This window comes from Nasonia vitripennis (assembly GCF_009193385.2).
Source record: "Nasonia vitripennis strain AsymCx chromosome 1 unlocalized genomic scaffold, Nvit_psr_1.1 chr1_random0005, whole genome shotgun sequence".
Taxonomy (NCBI): Eukaryota; Metazoa; Arthropoda; class Insecta; order Hymenoptera; family Pteromalidae; genus Nasonia; species Nasonia vitripennis.
Window position 1 is genome coordinate 3,644,764 of NW_022279591.1, and position 27,477 is coordinate 3,672,240.

General features: G+C 37.3%; 1 protein-coding gene across 7 annotated transcripts in view; it reads left to right on the top strand.

Annotated features, from left to right (window-relative positions):
• Positions 1–1,070: 1,070 nt before the first annotated feature.
• Positions 1,071–27,477, top strand: part of LOC103317675 (protein strawberry notch) — a 340,816-nt gene continuing 314,409 nt past the window's right edge. For 2 of the 7 annotated variants that reach the window (XM_032601347.1, XM_032601348.1), the window contains exons 1-2: positions 1,071–1,579; positions 1,650–1,967. In XM_032601347.1, the coding sequence (XP_032457238.1) occupies positions 1,513–1,579; positions 1,650–1,967 (385 nt within the window). In that variant the 5' untranslated portion in view covers positions 1,071–1,512. Of the gene's footprint in view, positions 1,580–1,649; positions 1,968–26,552; positions 26,560–27,477 lie in introns of those variants that run through there. The other 5 variants (XM_031920743.2, XM_031920738.2, XM_031920751.2 and 2 more) reach the window with 5 other exon arrangements.

Consider the following 27,477-nt stretch of genomic DNA (forward strand, 5'->3'; position numbering starts at 1 on the left):
TACATGGTGATCATGTAGAATATAGTATATTTAATATACATAGTGAATTTGACTAAAAAAAGTTGTTTTGAACTCGTATGTTGTGTAATATAAGGTCACTTCTTATGAACATCAGGTCCTGCGCACGGACGGAGTATCAATTTCCTGCACTTCCGGCGACTAACCCTGAATATAACCTAGAGGTAAACATCCATCCCCAGATAACAACGTGTCGGCACAGAGACGTCCCCGTGACGGCACGAGATGGCGGCATCCACGACAGCACGTGACGTCCAGCTGCCGCAGCACAGAGACGGCACGTGACGGCACGGCGAGACAGCACGACGTGCCGTCTCTGTGCCGTCTCTGTGCCAGCAGAAAACGCTACCGGCGGGGAGCGATTTTATCGCATATAAAAATAACGCTAAATAAAAATTAGTTAGAACGCATAACTAAGCATCTACATCATAAATAATTAATAAATTTTGTTATATAGTATAAAAAAAATTTTATGTAAGAAAAAAAAATCTGCCGGGTGTAGGGCTGGAACTCACGATCTTTGGATCAGAAGTCCGAAGCTCTAGCCTCTGAGCCACAACTCTTCTTACAATTTGATGCACAATTGCACCTAATAATCATCGCTAATAATTAGAATTATGTAATAAAATAATGTTTAAATGTAATTCGGTTTGGAGAGAATAAAAAAAGTAATAAATGTATGCTCTTTACTAATTAAAGTCCATAATTATTAATAATGCAACATTCTGAGCACGCGGCACGCGTGCTGTCGCTGTGCAGTCTCTGTGCCGTCGCGTACAGACGCCCTAGGTCGAGACAGCAACTGGACGGCACAGTGACAGCACGACGTGCGGCACGTCAAGAGCATGCTCTGCAAAAAAACGCCCGCCAGATGTCCCCGCTTGATAGCACAGAGACGGCACACGGACAGCACGCCGTGCGGCACAACAAGTCTCGGTGGAGACAGCACGTGCTGTTATCTGGGTCTCTCATATTGCTGTAGATCACGCATGTCTACTATTTAGGGCTATCACACGTAAAAAGGAACACCGAGGAACAGCGTCTGACAGTCAATCAAATGTAATTTTTAAACGGACTCATCCCTTCATGTTCTCTCTCCACCACCTCAATTTGGAACAAGTTCGTTTAACGCTTACTTCTGATTGGCTGTCAGCTGCTATTCCTCGCTATTCCTTTTTACGTGTGATACCCCTTAATGTAGAGAAAGTATATACAAATAAATACAACCTGAAAAACACGTGCAACAACCGATCAAATCAACATTCAAGCAATTTAAATTGTCTCTTTATTCCAAAAATCTAGCTGGCTGGTATATTTTTCATTAATAGAAATAAAAATAAATATCATTTCCGTCTACAAAGTTATTTTATATATATATATATATATATACTTTTTAGGTAATAATTTATTTATTTATGAATTATTTAAACTAATGTCTTGAATAAAAACTGCTTTTTATCGCAATCTGCTCTTGAAGAATTTCCAGACAGCACAATGAGCGATGAAAGTAGCGGTAGTGAGTTTGATGACAACGAGGATCCTGATAAGATTCAAGTTCCTGGTGAGTCATTTAAATCGTATAATTCTTTCAATGTGAAATATTTTGTTGCATAATGTTGTAAATATTTTAGGAGGTGGTAAGGATCTTGCTACAGCTGCAGGTATAACATTGACAAAAGATGAAAATCTTGCAAATCTAGCCATAAACAGTAATACTAATTTACTATATAAAGAAAAAAAAAAAATGTTATTGACCAATAACATAGATACCACTTATAACACTATTCACCAAGCTGGTTTTTCTCAAAGCGTAGGTAATAAGTTTATAGGTAGTCATCAGTCAGATCAAATGAACAAAAGTGAAAAAAATCTTGGAGTTGATAATACTTTAAGATATTTACCAGGGATGATGGAAATACCTAGTTCAAATTCAACTACATTTTTGCAAAGTAAGTTGCTGTCCTAGTAAACTAATTGATTGCTATTAGATTTTATTCATTGTTATTATTAAGATTAAATAATAATAGTAGTATATACTTTAAGTAAGAATCACTATTTTTCGAAGTTCTTTTCAGACTGATGTGGTTGTCATTCACAATCAATAAATGAGATTGTGTTTGTTACAATAAAAATCTAAACTTTATTGTTATTGAGTTATGATGCATAGGGATAAGTGGCTCCCTCTTATTCTTATTATCTTATTGGTATAGTAGATTTAACTTAAAAGTATCAGTATACACAAACTTTTGATACAACTACATAAAATTATCTGATAATTATATTACTAATATTGTCTTAGTTAATTGAAAAAGCACTTGTTAAAACAATTTGAGATTAAAACTGATTAAAATGATTAAAAGTGATAAAAAACAATTGAAATTAATTAAATTAAAGTACAATAACTGATTGAAATAGATTAATTAATCAAGTTTAATTGACATTTGTGTTTCAAGTCTTAATCATTTTAATTAGTTTAAATCTGCAAATGTTAGCAGAAATGTGATAAAATTATAAAACCATACCAAATATTCTCTGGGAACAAATTGTATATCTTTAAATTAATTCCATGAATATCGATGGAATATTGCAAACAAGCTGGTTAAATACATGGTAGAAAGTTTCGTAACCTCAAAACAGTCTTTGATTACAAGTAAAAACAATTTTGGCAATCATTAAGGAGGTTTGCCTGGTATGTGACAAGTAAAATGTGTATACTTTTTTAAAATTCTTATTTCATTTTGGTACAAGAAACACAATCTATTTAAGACTTATAAAAAATTAGTTTATAACAAAAAATGAGTTTAGATACAGAAATCAAGCTATTTATAAAAAAAATTAAATACAGATAACATATGACTCTGTTTATGGGGGTAAGTGCACACATTTTTTACAAAACCAATAAATTACTATGCATACCTATTGATTGTTTTGAAAACCAATAAATATTAGTCAAATATTAGTTTTTTCAACCAAAAATTTGTAATAGAAACTGTATGTTAATACAATAAATATTTGAAAATCAAAACTGGGAAGATGTGATTTTTCGTAAATCTTCATGTAAAGTTTCAAAATACTACATTGTACAACTAGAGGAGAGAACTTTTTTTTCTAGCAAGGGTGATATTTTGAGCATAAGTTGGAGTCAAGGGCACTGTGCCACTCTCCCAACACAACATGCTTTTTGATAAGTGTATGAATAGGCATTTTTTTAATCCTTCTATCTCTTATAAAGAAGATGGCCATATATTGTGAAACCTTGTGAAGCTAGATTTGATTGGTTATGACTAGACATCAGGTTGAATGGTTCCTAAATTTAATGTTTTAGTATGGTTTAACTTAATATTTGATTTGAGATTATTATTGGATTGATTATTTTTATGACTATAATTAATAATATGATTGTTTAGTTTTATATACATTATTTTAGCTTACTTTGTACCATATTAATATTTTCTAACCTCAAAAACTAGAATTTTTCGTAATTTGCTTTGTAATAAATAATACTATTTATCTTTTTGAAAAAAAAACAATCAAATGCAGATGTATAGTTAATTGTGAAGTATTTGTTAGAGTTTTGAATTCTTTTCCAATATTATAATAAAGAGACCACGTGCAGTAATAATAATAAGCATGCAAAGCATATCTGGATTTTGCTAGTGCATTTAAAAGGAATATGGAATTTGAGAACTTTTCAACACATAATAAATTTACAACTTATAATAAAAATAATTGATTAAATAACAAATAATATACATATTATTTGTTATTTATTCAATTATTTTTCTAAGAAACACACACGTGTATATATATATATATATTTATTTATATATTTATTTATTTATATATTTATTTATTTATATATTTTAACTCCAGAGTTACAAAACAATTGCATTTGATACAGAGTTGATATTATTTGCACAATAACACACTATAACGACGCAATCCTGCAGAGGAAAACAATATTTCCTGTTTGCAGGTCCGGATTAACAATACTAAACATACATGAGTACTGGTTAGTTATTGCTGTTTCTTCAGCAATAACATCCAGTCATACAACATACCATACAATCTCCATTCATGCTGAAGGATAACATGAAACCATGTCGGACTTCCAGACACAGTTCATACCACCCTTCTCATTCATACAAACATAGGTCGGGTGACAAGGATCCTTAGACTCTCTTCATCCCAACTCTGATGACAATATATATTATTTTCTAATAAAAAAAAATTTAACAGTGACAAATAATCCTTTTAATATTAATATATAAAAATTTTGTTAACATTTTCTTAATTATTAGTAAGTGATTCCATGATTTGGTCTTTTATACAAGTAATGCTACAACGACATACAACTTTGTATAATGGCACTTTTCATATTTTTTTCTCTTATGTACGACATTTTCTCTGTTGAGTTGAGCCTAGCCGGCCACGTATGTCCAACCGCGCAGGTAACTCTATAGTGTGGAAACATTTCTTTGTGCTGATTAGATGAGTCACATTAACAGTCTCAAGTAAAAATTATTTCATCTATTATTACTATGTCCTTATACCGTGACTATAATTTGAGAGAAGACACTGAGTTTGTAAAAACCTGTTTCCCTCTTATTCCTCTGTCAAAGTAGAAAAAGGCTTTGTCTGATAGTTAATGTAGATAGTTAATGTCACCATAGTCATTTTATGGCTGGCTGATTCCGTGATTTTCTGTCCAGGTGCGACAGTCGCTTCTTTATTTCTTGCTTTGTTGCTATTTTCTGCAGCCATTCCATCTACCATGGAGAAGACCGTTTCAATTGATTTATATTTTTCAGTATTAGGATTTTTGATGTATACCCTGTTGAAAATAATGACGTCATTTTATGACGTCATTGACTGATGTCATTAAATGACGTTAAATGACGTTATATGGACTAAATATATGGATGTATTATCATTCGATGACGTCATTTGAAGCTACAGATTGGAACTTTTTATGACGTCATTATTTTCAACAGGTTGTACTTCTAAATACTTATTTAAATACTTCAAAATTGATAAAATGATTGCATATATAGGTGCTACCATCCGGATGGTAGTACGGAAAATGGGGGCTAATGTCCAAGAAATTAATAATTTTTAATAATTTTACTAAACAAACAATAATTAAAAAACAATATTTCTTTGGCGTTAGCCCCCATTTTCCGTACTACCACCCGGATGGTAGCACCTATATAGGCAACCATTTCATCAATTTTGAAGTATTTAAGAGTATAAGTATTTAGAAGTACAACCTGTTGAAAATAATGACGTCATTAAATGACGTCATAAAAGGTTCCAATTTGTAGCTTCAAATGACGTCATCTAATGGACATTTTCTGGACAGTGCTTCTGCACCTCTGGTGAAATAGCATTTCTCTCCATTGGAGTACTTACAGATTTTGCGTCTGTCATCTTAAACCTTTCCAAAACTTTACTCGCATAATCAGCCTAGTGTAGAAACATCGTATTATTTGTCCTGTCGCATACAATTTTAAGACCGACAAAATTATCGACATCACTGTCAGTAATCTGAATCTTCCTTCGCAAAGAATCTAAAATTTCATTTAATACATGTACATCTTTTGACAAAATTAAACCGTCGTCTACAAACAATAATAAATATACTTTTACACTTTTCTTTACCGCTATAAAAATCGAATTATCTACATCACTACATTTAAAATCTAAAGTAAACAAAAAATTCTTGAACATTTCGTTCCAACACCTGGATGCTTGCTTCAAGCCATACAAGGACTTGTTCAGCCTGCAGACATATTCTTGTTTACAGTCGTTCACTGGCAGTCCTTCAGGAATCTTTATGTAGACTTCTTCTTCTAACTTGCCATACAGGAACGCCGTTGTCACATCAAACTGCACAATTTCGAGATCCTGGTGATTTGCCAATGCAAGCATGACTCGGAGCGCATCGTAACGGATAACGGGCGAGAAGGTTTCAGTGAAATCGATACCATACTCCTGCCTAAAACCTCTCGCACACAGGCGTGCCTTGTATCTCCTTTCTTTTCCGGCATTTGCTTCTTGCATCTTGAATACCCACTTCGAGTCTATGATTTTTCGTGCTTCAGATTGAGGTACCAAAGTCCACATACCATTTCTCTTGTGAGCGAGCAATTCCTCTTGAATAGCCTGAGCCCACTTTGTAGTATCTGGAGCTTCTACTGCTTCCTTGTAAGTTGTTGGTTCTTGATATTTTCTCTCACTCTCAGTTGACGACGATGATGAGAAAATTGAAGGATCCACTGCGGCGTTTTCCATCCTGGTATCATTTCTGTTGACAGACTCCTCTGTAGTTGATGGTTGTTGGTGTACGTCAGCAGTGGATTCATCAGCTCTTTCTGTCGAATCGCTGGAAATCCTTTCAGATGCATCCTCAATAGGATTTTCAGCCATTCCTTGCCCGTCACATAAAGGCAATGGCAAAGCTACTTGAACCTGTTCGCATTCATTAGCACCAAAACTTTCATTTTCGACAAATGTCACATTACGGGAAACTAACACCTTCCTTGTGTTGTAATCGTACAACCTGTATTTTCTTGATTCAGCGTAGTAGCCAACGAAAATGGTCTTCTTAGCTTTTGCATCCAACTTACTTCGAAACGTCTTTGGCAAATATGCGTAAGCTGGTACTCCAAAAACTTTAAGATGCGAGTAATCTGGCTGAGTGCCTGTCCAGCACTCAAAAGGCGTTGTCTCTGGCCTTTTACTCGTAGCTGTCATGTTGAGAACGTATACTGCTGTGTTGACAGCTTCAGCCCACAAATATTTTGGTACCTGGCGATGCAGCATCATGGTCCTAGCACTCTCAACCACGGTTCTATTTTCTCTTTCAACTTTTCCGTTTTGTTGAGGTGTGTATGGTGCAGTCGTCTCCAGCATGATGTCCTATTGCGATAAAAATTTCTTCATTTGTCTGTTACAGTATTCTCGTCCATTGTCTGTATGGAGCACCTTAATTCGACAATTGAATTGTTATAAATAAGACGTTTCACCTCTTTAAACTTTTCAAAAATGTCTGCCTTGTGCTTAATAAAATATACAAGTCTGTAACCGGACGCATCATCCTTAAACAGAACGAAATACCTCGCACCATTTATCGAGTTTGTTGACATCGGCCCACATACGTCGCTGTAGATGCACTCTTCCAAGATTTATCGTCAGTAGTAGTAACGAAAGCGCTTACATAATCGGGCTTGTCCTTTTGATTCTAACGATCGGCTTGTTTACCTCTCTTGCTTCTTAAACGAGGACAGAATTTCTTGATGTGGCCAGGTGTGTTACAGTAATGGCATATTACTTTAGAGAAATTCCGATGGCCTTCGCCTCTTGTATTTTGATTGTTGCTGGCCCCTCTAGCTACCTTGTTTACATGCCGCACATTCGAAACTACAAAAGCACCCATTTTGCTTTCTTCTGCCTCGCTGAGTCGTCTTTCTTCCTTTATTAGCCTCTCTTGAAGGTTATCCAAATTTTGTTTGTCGCTATCAACACTATCCCAGGCCGTAACAAGACTGCTGTACTTCGACGGAAGACTTATAGAATTTTTTCGATTACGCCCGCTTGAGATTTTCTCGCCCAAGTCTTCCAACGTTCTTGCCATATTCTGAACTTTTGTAACAAATGCTATAGCCGGTTCACTGGCATCCACTTTACAGGTGTAAAATTTTTGCAGCAGCGTCGATCTATTGGTTGTCGACTTGTGCTCGATTATTAGAGACATTTTCATCCACATCTCGTGGGCAGTTTCACACGTAATACATGATTCCAACTGATTCGCTTCCATCGCAGACGAGAGTATGCACATGGCTTTGGCGTTGCTTTTTAATCATTTCGCCTCCTTGTCTTTGTCGTAGCCAGTTTCGCCGTTGCACAATATCGTATACACTATTTGCTGTGAGCACTGCGCGCATCTGGAATTTCCACACTTGATAGTTTGTGCCATTGAACTTTGCAAAATGGTAATTCGAGAATTCCTGAGACATCTTGCTTTTCTTCATTTTTCTTTTTATGGATACTTCACAATGTTTGCTTTCCACGTCATTTTCACTTTCTCTAATTTCGTCCCGAGCCTGGGCGTCCTGGGCCCTTAACCTTTTACAGGACGTTTGATAGGCTCGAATAAAGTAACACAAAAAGTTCTCTTTAATTGTCTATTTATTAAGGACGTAGAAATCACTCACACTTTCCCAACGTGTCGCTTACTAATTCGTATTTTGACTTATAGCAAACCACCATCAGCGCGCTACCTTTTCACAGGACTCCCGGCAACAGCTCGAGCGAACAACAGTTACAGTTACATACAAGTACGGCGAGCGGGGATTATAGAGTGTAGACACACACACACACACATATATACGCACACGAATGTACACATTCATACTTCCATACCATTGCATATAAAATACGGAAAATGCATTGACTTCCATACTTTTTAAAATTTACGTCTGGGTTGAAAAAATTTTGTACAAAACACTTTTGCTTTAATTGATGAAAGTTGCGAGTTTACACTTTAACATAGAGTGTTAACTTCCAAAAATTGAGAAATATTCTTAAAGATTATATGGATTCTCAAACTTTGAAAATAACCTTCAACTCTAAGTGCTACTTCTTAAATATTGAGAATTATAACTCAACTTGGAGGATTAATCATTAAATATTATAAGTGGAAGCACTAGTGAAAATTAAATATGCGTATAAATGTTAAGACGAGTTGGTTTTGCGCCTTAATCTTGAGGTTTGGAGAAGGTCAAATAAACAAAAGTCACAATTGTAAAATAGAAAACTTTGAGTTAGATTTATTCTAGGAACTTTGGATAATCAAGCTATGATTGCAATCTCTCTTAATTTCTCTCGAGGCACGGGAAGGCTCATATGGTGTGTTACATTCTTTTTGTTTATCCCGGCCCTTGCATCATCAGTTAGCTTAATTAGGCCAGACTGAGTGCTGTAACCAGTGCGGAAGCCTGTTTGAAGATTATCTAGTAGGAGCCTTGATCTAAGGTATTCTGAGACTTGCCTGTGCACCAGCCACACCAGGGTCTTGAATAGAAAGCAGAGAAGTGAAATCGGACGGTAGTCAGTCACGGCTGTTGGTGAACTGTCTTTGTTGAGTGCGCGCACAAGTGACAATTTCCAAGCAGATCGGAAGCAGGGTTCGCTCAGGGACAGATTGAAAATATGACTTTGTAAGGGAGCGAGAACCGGCAATGCTTTTGAAATAACAACTTGTTGGATGCCGTCACTTCCCCTGACCTGACTGTCAAAGTGCGAAACCGCAGTCAACACGTCCTATTCCGTTGTACAGGGTGGACCATTTTAATATATTATGGGAAATTTCTCAGATTTATGGTTGGATACAGAAAAATGTTTTAGACAAAAGTTGTAGAGGTCAAAGGGGTTCAACTTTTGGTACCAACAACTTTGACCTTGAACTTGTTTTTGAAGGTCATTTCAAGGGCAAGATCATTTTTTTAAATAGGAAGATCTACTTTTGACTCCGGATTTGAAAAGTGCAGAAAATTTTACGTTTTAAATGATATTTTGAACAAGGACACGGAAGGTCATATGAAGGTCAAATTTACGAAAATTGTTAAATAATGTGTGTTAGCTCGGAATAACGGTCGGAAACATCAAAATGTTTTTAAAAAACGTGGTCAAGGGTGGAGAGTTTCACTTTCTGGTTGCAATAACCTTGGCCTTGAATTTGGTTCTCAAGGTTATGTCAAGGTCAAAGTGATTTTTCAAGCGATAACCCCTGTTTTTGATCTCCGATTTGGTAAAAATAAGAGAATGCCCGTTGGAAATGCTAATCAAGGTCATGGTAAGGTCGTATCAAGGCCAATTTACTATGCACTTCAAAAGTTAAAAATAAAAAATCATTCCGTCAGTTCCGCTCGGAGCGATCGGTCATGTTTAGCGCGCGTGTCGTCAGCTCGGAGCAGTATATAAAACTTTGTATACGATTAGTTAGTGACTTAAAATTTAAACATGCTACTTGTTTAAATAGTTACACATTATCTTGCCAATATGGCATCGAACGTGAAAACACCTCCGGATAAGCCGGACCACAGCTTTTACAAGTGCCATTGCACTCATAAAAATGAAGAAATCTGAAGAAATCAGAGAACAACTGCTACAAGAAATTCATAACAAAACAGTTGAAAAACATAATTCAACAATACTAGGCGAGGAGAATGAAATGGAAAATCTTGTTGCTGAAAATACCTTATTAAAACAACTAGTTGCCGAACTTCAAGATAAAAATCAGCTTCAGAAAGAAATGATTGAATTACAAAAACAGAAAAATACAGAGCCGCAGACAAATTTAAAATCATATGCTGATGCTATGAGAGAGATAAAGCCAAAACCGAAACGTGTCCCAAGTATAATGGTTAAGGCTAATGACCCGGAACAGACGAACACAATGGAGCTACTCACGAAGTGTCTGGTTACAGAAAAGAATGTGCAAACTAAGTTTATACGCAAGAAGAACCAAAGTGAAATAGAAATCAGCTATATGCATACTAAAAGCCTGGAAACACTCGAGAACCTGTTATCAAGTAAATTAAAAAATTGTGAAATTAAAGTAGAACAACAAGGTAATCCAAAAATGAAAATTATTGGAATAGACAATACTACAAATATGGATGAACATGATATGGAAAATGACATTAACACTCGTAATTTCAAAAATTATAACAACAAAAGTAAGGTACTGCACATGTACACCAATAAAAGGACCAAAACCTGCACAGTTCTAATGGAACTCCCACCAGAAATCTACAAGCACATACGTGAAAACAATAATAAAGTTTTTGTAGGTCATCAGTACTGCAAAGCCTACGATCTTATTAACATTACCCCTTGCTACAACTGTGGAAGATACGGACATAGTGCATCAAAGTGTAGGAACAAATCAGCATGTATAAAGTGCTCGGATAACCACAACGTAAGTGTCTGTAAGAATGACAGAATTGAGTGTGTGAACTGTATATTTAACAACGCCACATACAAAACAAGTCTACCAACGGATCATTTGCCAACAGATAGAATAAAGTGTACAATTCTTAAAAAGAAGATCAAAAAATATATCAACTCTATTGATTACCCGATCGCACTTGTATTACCGACGTGGGACGAAACAAGCGCACGTAAACAAATACACAATCTACAAACAAACAAACTACTATACCACAGATCGATAACGGCAGGAAAAAAAGAGGGAAATCTACATTTTGATACGCAGCAAGAAAACAACAGTCAGCACATTATTCCAAAGAACACAGCAAATTCATCAGTTGAATAATGGAAGCACAAATAAATTTAATCGACGAAATACAAAATAGCCTAAATGAACAAGAGCGAACATATATGGATATTGAGTCTTTCAATAAGGAAAGCACCAGTAGTAATGATCTAATTTTGTATTTAAACATTAGAAGCCTAAATGCCAATTTCGATAAATTACAAATCTTTCTTAAAAGTCTAAAAATAAAACCTTACGTTATTGTATGTACAGAGGTATGGAAACTAACACACTATCAGTATTATAGAATAAAAGATTACGAACTTTATTATAATCACGGAGACATCAACAAAAATGATGGTGTTGTGGTCTATGTAAATAAAAATATTAAACATACTAACGAAATGATAGCTATAGGTAAGCTTAAAATATTAAACACTACTATCCCTCTAAATAATAATAAATTACTTGAGATATCATCCTTATATAGATCACACGGACTGAGTAGCATAGAATTTAATCAGAACCTAAAAACTTATATAGAACATAAAAAAAAAGCAAAAAACCATATTATAATCGGTGATTTTAACATAAATATTCAAGACTATAATCATGTAAGCATGGAATTCATGAACAACCTCCAGGAAAAAGGTTTCCTCCCAGGTTTTACTAACACCACCAGACCTACAAACATAACTACAAATGAAGGAACTTGCATTGATAATATCTTTGTCAAAACTGATTTTCTACGTACAAAATCACTAACTCTCATGACGCCCATTACCGATCACTACCCACTTTTCCTAGAATTAAAAAATGGAGTATTAAAACAGAATAAAAAAGAGTCAGAAGGAGATATATACTATTACAACTATAAAAAACTATATAATACTGCTAGGCAAATAAATTGGTCAAAATTTAAGAATACAAATGATCCCAACGACAATATAAACGAAATGATAAAAGAAATCCAATATTGCGTGGAGAGTTCGAAATATAAAAAACCAAATCTGCGGAAATCCAAACAAACCCCTAGGAAAGACTGGATAATAAAAGCGATTTTAAATTCCTGTAATACAAAAGAAATACTTTACAACAAACTCAAACAAAATCCGAATAATGAAGAACTAAAAGCAAACTATAAACATTTCGTTAAAACTCTAGATAAAGTTATTAAAGAAGCGAAAATCGAACATGAAAAAAAAACATTTGAGAAAAATAGCGATGATCCCAGAAAACTCTGGGCCTGCATTAATAGCAAGATAAGCAAAAATAAAAATAAAACAGATACTACTATCAGTCAACTAAAAACTGAAAACAATACTACAATAACCGACAAGAACGAAATTACCAACAATATGAACCAATTTTACTGCAAACTTGGAGAAACATTGAGCAATAAAATAACTACACCAAGAAATAAAAAACTAGAATTACCTAAAAGTAATCCAAAAACAATCTACATCAAGCCAACCTGCGAAATTGAAGTTATAAAAATAATAGACTACATGAAACTTAAAAAAGGTGGTATTGATAAAATAAGTGCAAAGGCACTGAAAACTATAGCTACTATTATTGCAGGTCCCCTTGCCCACGTAATCAATCAATGTATCGAAATGGCAATCTGGCCTGATATATTGAAGGCAGCTGAAGTGATGCCAATATACAAAGCTGGGAAAAAAAATGAAATGGGAAACTATAGGCCTATATCACTAATATCAAACATTGCTAAAATCTTCGAAAAAATTATACATAATAGAATAATAGAATTTATATGTCAAAGTAAAATATTAAGTAAAAATCAATATGGATTTAGAAAAAACATTGGAACCAAGGATGCATTAAATACGATCTCAAAAATAATATATGAAAACCTGGATCAAAGTACACCGATAGCTATTACATTTCTAGATCTAGCAAAGGCATTTGACACTGTCAATCATATACTACTTCTAGACAAGCTTTATGCATATGGTATAAGAGGCAAGGGGTATCAACTTATTACAAGTTACCTAAACAATAGGAAGCAAAAAGTAAGAATAGGTTCGCATACAAGCGAATTCAAAAATGTAAATAGCGGCGTCCTCCAAGGTACGATACTTGGCCCTTTGCTATTTATACTTTACGTAAATGACTTGCTAATAAATATGTCAGAAAACTCCATAATTTCTTATGCAGATGACACTGCAGTAATAACTACTGGGAAAACTTGGTCCGAGGTTGAAGTAAAAATGAACAAACATCTCGACGATATCTCTACATGGCTCAGGATAAATAAATTGACACTCAATGTTCAAAAAACAGTATACATGACTTTTGGAAATTACTGCGTTAGTGTGCCGAAAAAAAGTGAATTTAAAATTAATAATGAAATAATAAAGAGAGTAGAAGAAACGAAATACCTAGGCTTAATTTTGACACGAACATGAGATGGGATAAACATATTGAATACCTTATAAACAAGACAAGATACCTTGTTTTTATCTTCAGTAAAATCTCCAAATTCATGGACACAACTACTCTAAGAATAATTTACTACGCATTCTTTCATAGCCTGATTAACTATGGAATAGTTGCGTGGGGTGGTGTGTATCAAAATAACCTACAACTGTTACAAGCGGTCCAAAAAAGAATCATAAGAATTATAAACAAAAATACCTTTCAAAGTGTTAACCCACTTAACCTTCAACAATTATTCGCCTACGAAAGCCTACAGTACCACTACAATAGCCTCAAAGATCAGTATACAAAATCGTCAAGCATAACAAGGAAAAAGCTAATAATCCTACCGAAGTATGCTAAAACTATTAGTACAAAAACCAGCTACATTAAAGCTATCAACATCTACAATAATCTACCAAATAATCTCAAAATCATAGATTTACGGAAAAAATCAAACATCAAGAAAATACAAGATTGGTTGAGAAATAATGAGTGAGATAAGTACCCCCACTACAATTGACTGCAAGCAACTTAAATCATGGTTCTTAGAGATGTCCAATCAGGAGCATGGTGAGCAACAGAGAGTAATATCTTCATTAATACAGGATTTAATGCAGCGCAGAAATGATATGAAAAGTAATAGACAAAAAATTGAAATAAATTCTGTTTACTTAAATATTAGAACTTACATTTGCGCTAAGGGCAAATGTAACTCTCAAAAAATACGTAAACATCGACGCATCTCCAACTACAACTATAAAAAAATGATTTTAACATATCAGAATATTACAGATAGTTTAGACAACATAACGAATGAAATAATAAATACCTGCATGGTCAAAACTACAAAAAATAAAGCAAATATAAAATTCATTAATTTCGTAAAAGCAACTGCAAATGAATGGGATGATAACAAAAACGTAAACACTGAAAAATACAAACCAATAGAAACGGTCTTCTCCATGATAGATGAAATGGCTGAAGAAAATAGCAACAAAACAAGGAGTAAAGAAGCGACGGCCGCACCGGGCCTAAAAATCACAGAATCAGCCAGACTCAGAATGACGTATGGCGATATCAACTATCTAGGATTCAACAAAGCTTTTTTCTATTTTGATAGAGGAATACGAGGAAAACAGCTTTTTAAGAACTCAGTGTCCTCACTTAAATTACAATCACCCTACAAAGACATAGTAATCATAGATGATATTGTTTTTACGTCAGACTGTAAATGTGACTCATCTAATCAGCACAAAGAAATGTTTCCACACTATAGAGTTACCTGTGCTGTCGGACTCACATGCCCGGCTAGGCTCACCTCTACAGAGAAACTGTCATACATAAGAGAAAAAAATGCAACAACGGACAGATTTATGACAGCAAGACAAATGTTAGTTCGGAACTGGTGAAATTGTAAAAGCTGTGAAAAGTGCCATGATACAAAGTAGAAATTTTAATCTTTAAATGTTTTTACCGTTAAACAACATCAAATTATAACACAAAAATATAGAATCTTAGAATCGTGCAATATAATCTTATTTAATGTGATATTTAATGTCGTCGTAGCATTACTGGTTTAAAAGACAAAAATATAGAATCATTTACGAACACTTTAGAAAATACCAACTAATAACTTATTTTTTTATATACAACTGTTAAATGGATTATATGTCATTGTTAATTTTTTATGTAAATACTAATATTATATACTGTTATCAGAGTTGGGGCGAATAGAGTCCAGGGACTCCTGTAACCCAACCTAGGTTAAGTGTGAATGAAAAGGATGGTATGATCTACGTCTGGAAGTCCGACAAAGATTTATGCTATTCCTACTTATGAATGGAGGCTGGACTGTATGTAGTATGACTGGAGGTTATTGCTGTAAAGCAATAACTAACCAGTATTTATATGTATTCTCGTTATCACTGTTATCCGGACCTGCTAACAGAAAATACTGTTTTCCTCTGCAGGATTTGCGGCGTTATAGTGTGTTATTGTGTGAATAATATCAACTCTGTATCGGATGCAAATGTTTGTAACTCTGGAGTTAATAAATAAATAAATAATATTTGAAGGTCAAAAGACATCAAAGACCTTGAACATCTGTCTAATTTTGAGGTAAAATTAGCCTAAAATATCAAAAAATTAGCCAAGTACCTATAACTTTCTCAAAGCTTTTTACTTCCTATTTTTAGCGTTACCCAGAAACAACGACGTGGACGTAATAGGATTATGTTTCCTTTGGGGTGCTTTATTACAGTGAGTTCCCCTTGCCTCTCACTGGGGTGCTTGTTTAACGTGAGTCCCCTTGCCTCTCACTGGGGTGATTGTTTTACGTGAGTCCCCTTGCCTCTCACTTCTAACCATTGAGTATGTGCTCAAACTGACGACCGTTTGCGCCGATATAAAGTTGAATTCTTCTCAAAAAATGTCTTACCGTGGAAAGCAAGACATTTCTTGGAATTTCTGCATAATCTGTTCGTATGCGTTCCATCATGTCTTGTTGTTGCTGTTCGTAACAAGTGTTTTTCAAATATCCCCAAAGGTAAAAGTCAGGTGAATTTAGGTCAGGCGAGTTAGGAAAGTTGCTTCATCTGAAAACATAACAAATGTGAACAACTCTGGATGCTGTAATGCCCATTGACAAAACTGAAGACGTTGTGCAAAATGTCGAAGCGTTAGTTCTTGAATTAATGTGATATGGTAAGCATGATACCGTAGGGCTTTGAGGATCCTAAGAACTGTTGATTTTGGTATTCCATGTTGTCTTTCAATTTCTCGAGAACTAATGTGAGGATTAAGGTGAACGTTCGACTGCGAGAACTGTTAAAACACGATTGTCATTTTCTCCATACTCGTGGCGACGACGTTCACGATGTAATCGTCCTTCTCGAGCTCTATTGGTTAGATCTCGAATGGTAATGTAAGTTGGATGTCGCCTATTTGGATAACGTTCAGCGTAAAGTGCGGCTGCATGAACATAACAAAACACCTCGGCACTCTCCTAAAATCATAATCATGTCCACAATTTCATTTGGGGGGTAATCAGCCATTTTATATTTTTACAAAATTAACTACTGTATAAAGATAAATGGTTTCTCGCGATTTTCGATACTTATCCGTTAGCCCGCCGCTCAAGCACGATCTCTAACACGGATAGTGATATTTGCACAGGTGGTACTTAGATGCACAACTACGAATGTAGCAAAACCCTTATCGAACCGTACCGTCCGGTAAGACTTCACGGTGATTTTCACTCGCAAGATCCAACTACGAAGACGGCTCGCTCAGATTATTCAAAAAATATTCGAATATTTGCTCTCGACGTGCAACCCGTACTCGAACGGTGACGGTTCATTTATCTTTCCAAAATTAGTCTAAAATATCAAAAAATTACATGAAATCCATTAATTTTTGCACTTTTCAAATCCGGAGTCAAAAGTAGATCTTCCTATTTAAAAAAATGATCTTGCCCTTGAAATGACGTTCAAAATCAAGTTCAAGGTCAAAGTTGTTGGTACCAAAAGTTGAACCCCTTTGACCTCTACAACTTTTGTCTAAAACATTTTTCTGTATCCAACCATAAATCTGAGATATTTCCCATAATAGATTAAAATGGTCCACCCTGTAGTGCTGAACTCGAAGTGTTCCGGGAGGTCAAGACTTTCCAGGGTGAGAAGATAATCCTCAACGGCAGGGGCTAACGGATCGTTGGAGATCGCGCTGAAATGCCTGTTGAGTTCATCTGTCGGTATGGTAATGGGGCCTTAGTGGCAGAAATTCCAAGTTTCTCCAGCTCTCTCCAGATCTCGGCAACGTCGGTCAAGGTAGACAGGCGTGAATAATAATAATTCAGCCTGGCTTCCTCGACTTGTTTGTGAGCATAGTCTCTAGCTAATCTGTAAATGCGGAGATCCGAATCGAGCCTAGAGTCCCTGAAACGCCTGTAAAGTCTATCCCTCTCGGATACAAGGTCACGAAGAGCCGTGGTGTACCACGGGTGACGTTGTCGTCTTGGTGTCACAGTCCGCAATGGGGCGAGATGATTGATGGCGTTCGTTAGGTTAGCGTTAAGTATAGATATGCTTTCGTCGAGTGATGACGTGGTGAGACATGACCAGTCACATGTGCTAAGAAAGTCCCTTAGCTTCTCGGCGCTGATTCCTTTAAAGTTTCTGTAAGAGTATGTGTTAGGTACGTAGCGTGGAATCTGTACGTCGAGAGTGGCCGTGATAAGGTCGTGTCCGTTGATGAAAGGTGCGTCTGTCTTCCAGTATGACATCAGGCGATCCTGCTCATCGATTAGATACAAGTCAAGCCCGGTGTCAGAACCCTGTTTGTGGTGCGTGGCACCATAGGGAACAGACGAAAGGGAGTTTTCATCAATGAAGGCCCTGATGAAATTGGCGTCTTCAGATGAGGAGAGTTGGTCAGAATTAAAGTCTCCCATTATAACCTTCGTGGAGTGGTTGTGCATGTGGGTTGTTAGCTGGTCTATAAATTCAGAGCCTTGGAAGAAAGGAACATGAGGTGGACGATACACAACCCCCCACGAAGGTAGGAGAGACTCCCTTTGCCGATACCTCACAGAAGAGATATTCAGGCTTGCTTGGCTTACCAGACCATTCACCGTCAGATGATGAAATAACGCTAACTGTCAGAGATTTGTGTATGTAGAGGGCCACACCTCCTCCGTTTCTGTTTCTGTCTCGTCTGTACAGTAGGTAATCGTCCAGAGAAGGGATGGACGTTACCTTGTCGCTTAACCAGGTCTCAGTAACAGCTATTACGTGGAATGGAGAGCGAGTGGATAAGAAAAGCCTGATCATCTCAATGTTACCCGTAAACGAGTTCGCATTAAAATGACAGACTCGTAGACCTTCGGACAGAGATACCTTAGAACCAGATGAAGACGTGCCAGATGAGCTTGATGGTGGGTGTGGTGGAATGATGTGTGTGTGTGTGTGTGTGTGTGTGTGTGTTGTAGCCTCAGTGTTGGACGATGCTGGCAGCGGGCGGAAACCGGGCTAAAAAAGTCTCCAGCTCGGCGTCGGTGTTGATGATCGTAGCACGCTCGCTGTCATCGTTACAGCGCATGTATAGTCTCCCTTCCCTGACGAACGTTCGGCAGTCCTGCCTCTTCTTGGCCTCCAGCCTAGCCCTTGTACGCAGCTTGTGGACGTCTGAGGGGAGCAGCTCGTTTATGTGTATGAGGCCTTCATGGTCAGGACTCAGAGCTTTAGCCTTCTCCAGCAAGGTGGCGTCCAATTCGCTGGTGTGTAGCTTGCGTTTCCGGGCTTTGGCGATGATGATCGAGCGTGCAAGCGCACTTGATGATAGGGTAACGGCTAGTGGTGGCAGTCTGCCGTCACCCCTGGCGGAGCTGTTTGTAGCATCAAGCCTCCCCATGGTCCTGACGGATGCTAAGTCTCTTCTAAGGACCGTGGGGTCAAGCGCGTTTACAACTGAGAAAGCGAGGAGATGCAGCGAGGTTTCACGGGTATAATATAAACCCGTGACAACGACCACACAGTTCGAGGTCTGCTCCTGGCGCCTCTTGACCTCGGCCAATTCACTGCGTAGGCTGCAAATCTCCACAGTGGGCACAGTGCTGCCACTGTCCTGCTGCATCATTGAGCTCCTCGATGACAGATCTTGGATTTGTGCCTGCAGCTCAGGGATGGTGGACTCAGCATTGTGTATGCGAGTTTTAATTTCAGGCAGCTCATCGAGGGCCTTGAGTCGCTTCTCCAGCGGGACCAGACGCTGCTCAATTTTGAAAATCCTCTCAGACACGATGTTCTGGGTCTTGAGGGACTCCATTTGAGCATTGCGTATGTCGTCCAGTGCTCCGCGAATGTCCCTCAGAACAGCCTCAACGGACGACGTAGGTGTTGTTGTTACTCCGGCCGAGCGGTCTGGTGAGGGATTTCTGGATGTGTTGGCTGATGGTGGTGCTGACCTCGTCTTCTTGTACGCCGGCTGCTGTTGTTTGGGAGTATTCTTGCCTGCTGTTGTTGTTGCAGTTACTCCCGTTGCTGATGTTGTGGCAGAGGTGGATTTGGTCCTCAGTTTGGCACCCTTGGCGTTGCTGTTGTCTGCACATGAGGGATAGGCTATAAACTGCCTGTCGTTCACCACGATAATTTTGATGTTAACGGTGTTTTGGCACCTGACGTGGTAGTGCAGACCACAAAATTCACACTTCTTGGGGTCTTTGTGCTGTATAGGTTGTTTACAGCTGCTGCATGACTGAAAAGGCACTTCCACACTCTTTTCGCCGTTTGCACTCATTTTTCGTCGATAACTTACTAGCAGTCGATAAGGCAGATATTTGTAGGAGGATGATAAGTTATCGACGGAGTGAAAGAGTAGGTGTTGAGCTCGCTGTTCCTCATATCTATAGTTATACTTACCTATGTATAATTCACAAAATGAGATATGTGAACCTGAAAGTGTTCATCCAGAAGCTATTAGTCAACTGAGTATTTAGATGAAAATATGTTAGATGATGAATCAGATGTTACGAATACTCCAGATGAAATCGTAGCTTGTAAACGAGAAATAGGTGTTCGAGGTGATGGTACGTGGCTGTGTCTAGGTCATAGATCCTACAATGGAGTTTTTACAATCTTGGATCAAGAAAGTGGAAAGATTATTGATTTAGAAATTCTTTCTTCTTACTGTTTACAATGCAACCAGTATGAAAAAGTTCATGGATCAGAAGGTACTGAAGAATGGGAAATTTGGTACAGCGCACACTTACCATCATGTACAAAAAACCATTGGGGTTCTTCTGGGTCAATGGAGTCTTCAGCGATTCTCTTCTTCTTCTTCTAAGAAAATGTTTGGGTGGAAAAACTCAGAATGTGTTTGAACAACAGAACAGAAAACTCAGAGTCCTTTAATAATGTTTTGTGGAATATTGCTCCTAAAACGGACTTGGTTGGACTTGAGACTCTACAAATATCTGCCTTCTTAACATGTATAATGTTTTCAAGTGGCTGGAAAGGATTACTGTATCTTATGTAATAGTTGAATATCAAGCCTGGTAAAAATGCGTTATTCGCTGCAGTAACAAAAGATCAAGCACGTATCAAAGATGCTGAAAAACAAGCAGAGTGTAATACAAAAGAGGCAAGAAAATTGAGAAGGCTGTTACGCATTTCAACTGTTGATGATGGTGCATATATCAGTGGCGGACACTAAAATGTTATTTCTAATCAAATTGGTATGTATGAATGTATCTAAATTATATTCAAAATATTCTAGTATTGTAGATGTAAACAAATTTTTTTTTGTTACAGTATACAGTATACATAGTAATATAGTATAACCTATAAAAAGTTATACAGAACTTCAGTTACATTATTAAATACAGGTATATTATGAGACATTTTTATATAAGTATTTATAATGATACGTGAAACATATTGCAATTTGTAAATACACGTACTTTTGATTTACAGGTTATGATCTACTAAAGTTAAAGTATAGTGCTAGAACTCCAAATAAATGAAAAAAAGTAGTAGAACAACATATTGTAATATATTTAATACAGAATTATGATGCAAATTACAGAAAAATAATAAAAACACGTTTTTGTATTATTTTAAATATTATTCTAATAATGCTTGTTTCAATAGCCTGTATTTTTCTTTGAGTACCGCAGGATTCAGACTAAACGGATCAATGAATTGTACCAAACCAAGGCTTGTTCTGTTCATTAGAGATCTCTCTACGGAGTGAGTGTGGGATTTTGTAAAATACTGACAGCGTATAATGTTATAGCTTTTTAAAGTTAAAAATTTCAATCAAATATAAAATAATACAAAAATTTGGGCTTTAAGAAGCTATAGCTCACAGAACAGATACTCCGGCTTACCCGACTTGCCGGACCATTCGCCGTCAGATGACGAGATAACGCTGACTGACAGTGAATGATGAATGATGAATGTAGTGGGCCACACCTCCACCGTTTCTGTTTCTGTCCCGTCTGTACAGTTTGTAATTATCCAGTGAAAGGATGGATGTTATCTCATCATTTAGCCAAGTCTCAGTCACAGCTATTACGTGAATGAGGGAACGAGTGGACAAGATGAGCCTGATCATCTCTATGTGACCCGTAAGAGAGTTCGCATTGAAATGGCAGACTCTCAGACCTTCAGACAGAGACGCTTTAGAAGCATATGTGGATGTATTAGATGATTTAGATGTTGGTTTTGGTGGGATGATATGTGTGTGTTTTGAAATTCGCGCAAGATAGTGATAATAACGTAGGCGAGTGAACCTATGAGATACTCATGACGCCTTCTCACTGAAAGCCAGTTTAGTTAGGTAATTGAAAAACCACCTGAGGGTTCGATCAGCGATGTTGAGTGCACGCATTTTCGCTAGCAGTTTAGTGTGAGGGATTGAATCAAAGGCTTTTGAAAAGTCGAATAGAATGAGGATTGTCAGCTTTCCCCCACCAACGGCTCTTCTCACATCCTCAGTCACCCCTAAAAGGGCCGTTTGGATACTATGACCCTGCCTAAAGCCAGCCTGCCTCGGGTCTAGAAGATTATGCGCTTTTAGAAAGTCCAGCAATAGCGCGTGCACTAGTCGCTCGAGCACCTTCGAGGGCTCTGAGAGATGCGCTACGATCCGTGTGTCCGACGGAGAGCCTAGCACTTTCCCTTTAGCAAGTGTCAGAATAAGAGCTTTCTTCCAGTCCGTAGGGAAAACAGCATTAGTGATGCACGAATTTCAGATATTAGTAAGAGACCCGAAAATGGCGGGTAACCCGCTTTTCATCATAGGGGCAGTGATGCCATCAAGTCCTGACGCTTTCTGAGGGCGCATCCATAATAGAAACGCTCCTCGGACTAATGCAGAGGAACGTAGGTCACAGAGATGAGCTCTCACTTCCTTGCCCGATTTAGAGGAACGTAAGAGCTAGGGTTAAGTACCTCTAAGTGCTCCTCAGACCGATTCTGAGGAACGTAAGTAATTGAGTTACCCCCAGACTCCTTCACCCGATGCAGTGAAACGTAGCTGTTGGGGTTGAGTCTGTCCAGAGGATGATTAGTCAATGCTGCTTGAAGTAGACGACCGGACGACGCTGCACGAAGCAGACGGCTGGACGATGCAGAATGAAGATAACGGCAGGACGATACAGAATGAAGAAGACGGCTGGACGATGCAGAATGAAAGAAGACGAGTTTGATCCCAAACCCCTAATCACTATGGTGGATGGGGGATGTATGGAAATCTCAAACTTCAAAGGAGAAGCCAAAAAAGGCTAGTTAACAGGCCCCACGGAAATATTGTTCAACGATAGTACCTGTGGGGATCCGGTGCCGGAGGGCCACTTGTGTAGAGCTTGCTCTGCCTACGCCACATAAAGAAAAAACACACACACATCCATACGGACATTTTCTAAAAACATTTGATTTGAACTTCTAACACACCAAAAAGTATTTTCTAGTAGTTTTGACCAAACTCAAAATTTTATTATTACAAAGCTTCCTCTAGGAGGAAGCAAAATCGGACGAAATTTAGTTATTTTTCTGGTAATTTCACGCGCTGATCAACATTTAGATATACATGTATATTTCTCATTTTTATTATCGAATATGACTTATGAACTTAATTGAGCCATTATTGAACTTCTTATGGGACGGTGAACCTACAATGTTTGTAACTTCTGGAATGCGTTAGATCGAATGCATTAACTGGAATGCGTTACAGTGATATCTATAGGTATACTGGTATAGGGCTCTTAGCTCTCGACCCGGCAGGCCTCCTTCTCCGCGCACAAAGCTAAATACAGATTTATGCATACTTATGCATACTATACCGCATTACTTTGCTTACGCTTTCCTTCACTGTCTTTGCATAATTGTGAATTTCGGTTCTCGATACAGAAGGATTGCCATACGAGATCGTGTTTGTACTGAATAAATTTTATATAATCACAACCAATATTAACGTAGTAGATGGGCTTGCGAACGGTGCAGTTGGAAAATTAATTTATATTAAACCTACCGATCAAAATGAAATTACACGTGTATGGTTGCACTTTTAAGATTCACCAAAAACTGGACAAAAAATAAGACTAAAAGCTGCTGCTCACATAACTAAATATATTATCCATCCTCAAGCGGTGCCAATAGACCGAAGAACTGCAACTGTTTACTTAAATAATAATAAAACCATTATTGCAAAAAGAAATCATTTCCCTTTAGTATCAGCATGATACTTTGAAAAAAATACTTCTTTATTTTTATAATGCTTTCCAAAAATTATATTCATTTGAATAATAAATAGGTTCAATTTTAATTACTTTCTACTTAAATCAAGTTGTTATTATTAATTAATTCGTGTTGCGTCCTGTGTGAAGAATGAAGTTATCACGAGGATCCGAGCGACACGTGTTGATAATAAAAGAATTCTGCAGTACTGCGCACGTTGCATCGACGGGGGCGTCGATCCGTCTGGGCCCTGGTTGTGTCACGTGTGGATACACGTCACGGGTGTCTAATTACTATAAGAGAGCAAGTAGAAGAGTGCAATGAGGTGGTGGCCGTGGCGCGACGATAGAACGTCTGCCTTGCAAGCCGGATGATCTCGGTTCAAGCCCGGGTCTGTCACTTTTTCGTTGCACTCTTAATTCGTAACAATATGAACCTTATCCGATTTTCATCATTCGAACAAATCTGATGATTTAGATATGAAAATAATACAAAAGTAAGATCGCAGCATACAGTTTTTATTAAAATTCTTATAAAGCATTGTTGCGATCAGTTAACGTTCAATATCATTATTGAACGTTATAACAATATCACAGACGAGTTCCCACCGCCGCGCTTCTACATCTATCTCCACTACTCTGGAAGCGGGGCGGTCTGACGCTAAAAACGGCCCGTCAAATGGGCGCAACCAACGTGGTTCGGAAGAGACTTCCCCTGGACGGGTACCTCAGCGCCGACCTCGGACTGGAATTTTCTACGTCCTAGAGATCTATGGAAAACGGCGGAATCAGCTAAGGATTCATACTCTTAATGGACGCTACGATACGAGAGGACGACACAACATCGACGTAACCTTTACTCCATCTTAATCTATCCATGCATGACGGGGTGATTAAATTTCGTGTGCCATGAGTGGCTATTATTTTAACAAAAAAAAAAATAATAATAAATAGATAATAATAAATAGATAATAATAATAATAATAATAATAATAATAATAACACCGGCACACAAAATAAAAAATGTCTGCGCGAGAAATCAGACCTATCTATCTTTATGTTTTTCGGCTCGCTGAATTCGAATATAAGGTCAGTTAGGCCCCATCACGTCAGGGTCAAGGTCAGTTGGAGGTCAAATTAAGAAGAAAAGGTTTAAAAAAATTGAAATGCCATATATTTATGTTTTTTTGGTAGCATGGAGGTTGAAGAAGATTCTGACGAAGAATCCTCAAACGAAGAATACCTGCCAGCTAGTACAAGAAAAGCTCCAGAAACCTTTAACCAAGAAGAGTTAAGTGATCTTATTTGAAATTTAGGATTACCTAAAGACGGAGGAGAATATCTAGCGTCAGTTCTTAAAACGAAAAATCTGTTAGCAAAAGGAACAACGGCCTCTTTTTATTGAGATAGAGAAAAAGAATTTAGGAATTTTTTTACGAACGATGAAGAGAATTCGTTGGTATATTGTATAGATGTTAAAGGTTTAGTCGATGCAATAAAACCGAATACGTATAAAGACGAGGAATGGAGACTTTTTATTGATTCGTCAAAATGAAGTCTGAAAGCTGTTCTGCTTCATAACGGAAACAGGTTTGCATCCATTCCCATAGCTCACTCGACTAAGCTGAAAGAGACTTATGAAAATTTAGAAATTGTATTGGAAAAAATAAAGTACTTGGAACATCAATGGAAAATGTGTGGTGATCTTAAAATTGCAACCATGATCTTAGGACAACAATCAGGTTTTACTAAAAATCCCTGCTTCTTGTGTTTATGTGATAGTAGATACAGGATAAATCACTACGTTAAGAATGTATGGCCAACTAGAACACATTTTGAACCAGGATCGAGGAACATTATACGTACGCCATTGATTGACCCATCAAACTATCTGCTACCACCACTTCATATCAAACTTGGCTTCATGAAGCAGTTTCCCGCAATAAGTGAAACTAAATTAAAAGAAGGTATTTTTGATGGTCCTCAAATTCGTACTCTATTTGAAGACGAAACATTTATCACAAAAATAAACGACACAGAAAAAGCTGCATGGCAAAGTTTTAAAACTGTTCGTGAGAACTTTTTAGGAAATAAAAAGAGTGAGAACTATCAGGAACTAGTTGAACAAATGTTGGAGAATTTCAAAAATTTGGGTTGCTTGATGAGTTATAAAATGCATTTCTTACATTCCCATCTTGATTACTTCCCTCTTAATCTAGGAGATGTCAGTGAAGAACAGGGAGAACGATTTCATCAAGATATAAGTGTAATGGAGAATCGATACCAAGGAAGATGGAATGTCAACATTATGAAAGATTTTTGCTGGACACTGCAGAGAGACATTAAAACAAATAACAAAAAGAAAAAAAGAAACCCATTGCATAGGTCATTTGAAGTAAAAAGAGTTCGTTACAAGAGAAAAATGGAGTAAAGAAAGACATCGAGAGTTACTAAGCTAGTGGAAAAAAAGCAAAATAAGAAAAAAATATAAACAAAAGCAACTTTTCTCTGTACACAAGGCAGATATTATGTGATTAAATAAGATTTTTTACAATTTTTCGGTATCTTTTCCCATTTTTGGAAAGTTTTGATATGACATTTTAATTGGTTTAAACTGTTTCTTCTCAGTTTGACCTTGAAATGACCTTGACCCTGACGTGATGGGGCCAAACATTCCGGATTTGGACTCAGCGACCAAATAAACATAAATATATAGCATTTTAATTTTTGAAACTGTTTCTTCTCAGTTTGACCTTGAAATGACCTTGAACCTCACGCGATCGGGTAAAACTGACCCCAGATTCAGATTCAGCGACCAAAAAAACATAAATGTATGGCATTTTTATTTCTTTTAACCATTTCTTCTCAGTTTGACCTTGAACAGACCTTGAACCTGACGAGATGGGGCCAAACTGATTCCGGATTTGGACTCAGCGACCGAATAAACATAAATATATGGTATTTTAATTTTTTTAACCGTTACTTCCCAATTTGACCTCGAACTGACCTTGAACCTGACGTGATCGGATAAAACACCCCGGATTCGGATTCAGCGACCAAAAAAACATAAATGTATGGCATTTTTATTTCTTTTAATCATTTCTTCTCAGTTTGACCTTGAACCTGACGAGATGGGGCCAAACTGATTCCGGATTTGGATTCAGCGACCAAAAAAACATAAATATATGGTATTGTAATTTTTTTAAACCTTTTCTTCTTAATTTGACCTCCAACTGACCTTGACCCTGACGTGATGGGGCCTAACTGACCTTATATTCGAATTCAGCGACCCGAAAAACATAAAGATAGATAGGTCTGATTTCTCGCGCAGACAACTTTTTTTATTTTGTGTGCCGGTGTAATAAATGTGTGGTGCAACACCTCCACCCAAGAATGCGGCATCGGTCGCGAACGTCCGCCCACTGCGCCTTCTTCCGCAGGGGACGGCACCAAAAGAGGTTCCGAATATGGCGACCAAGCTGATGATAAAGTTTCCTCGTAG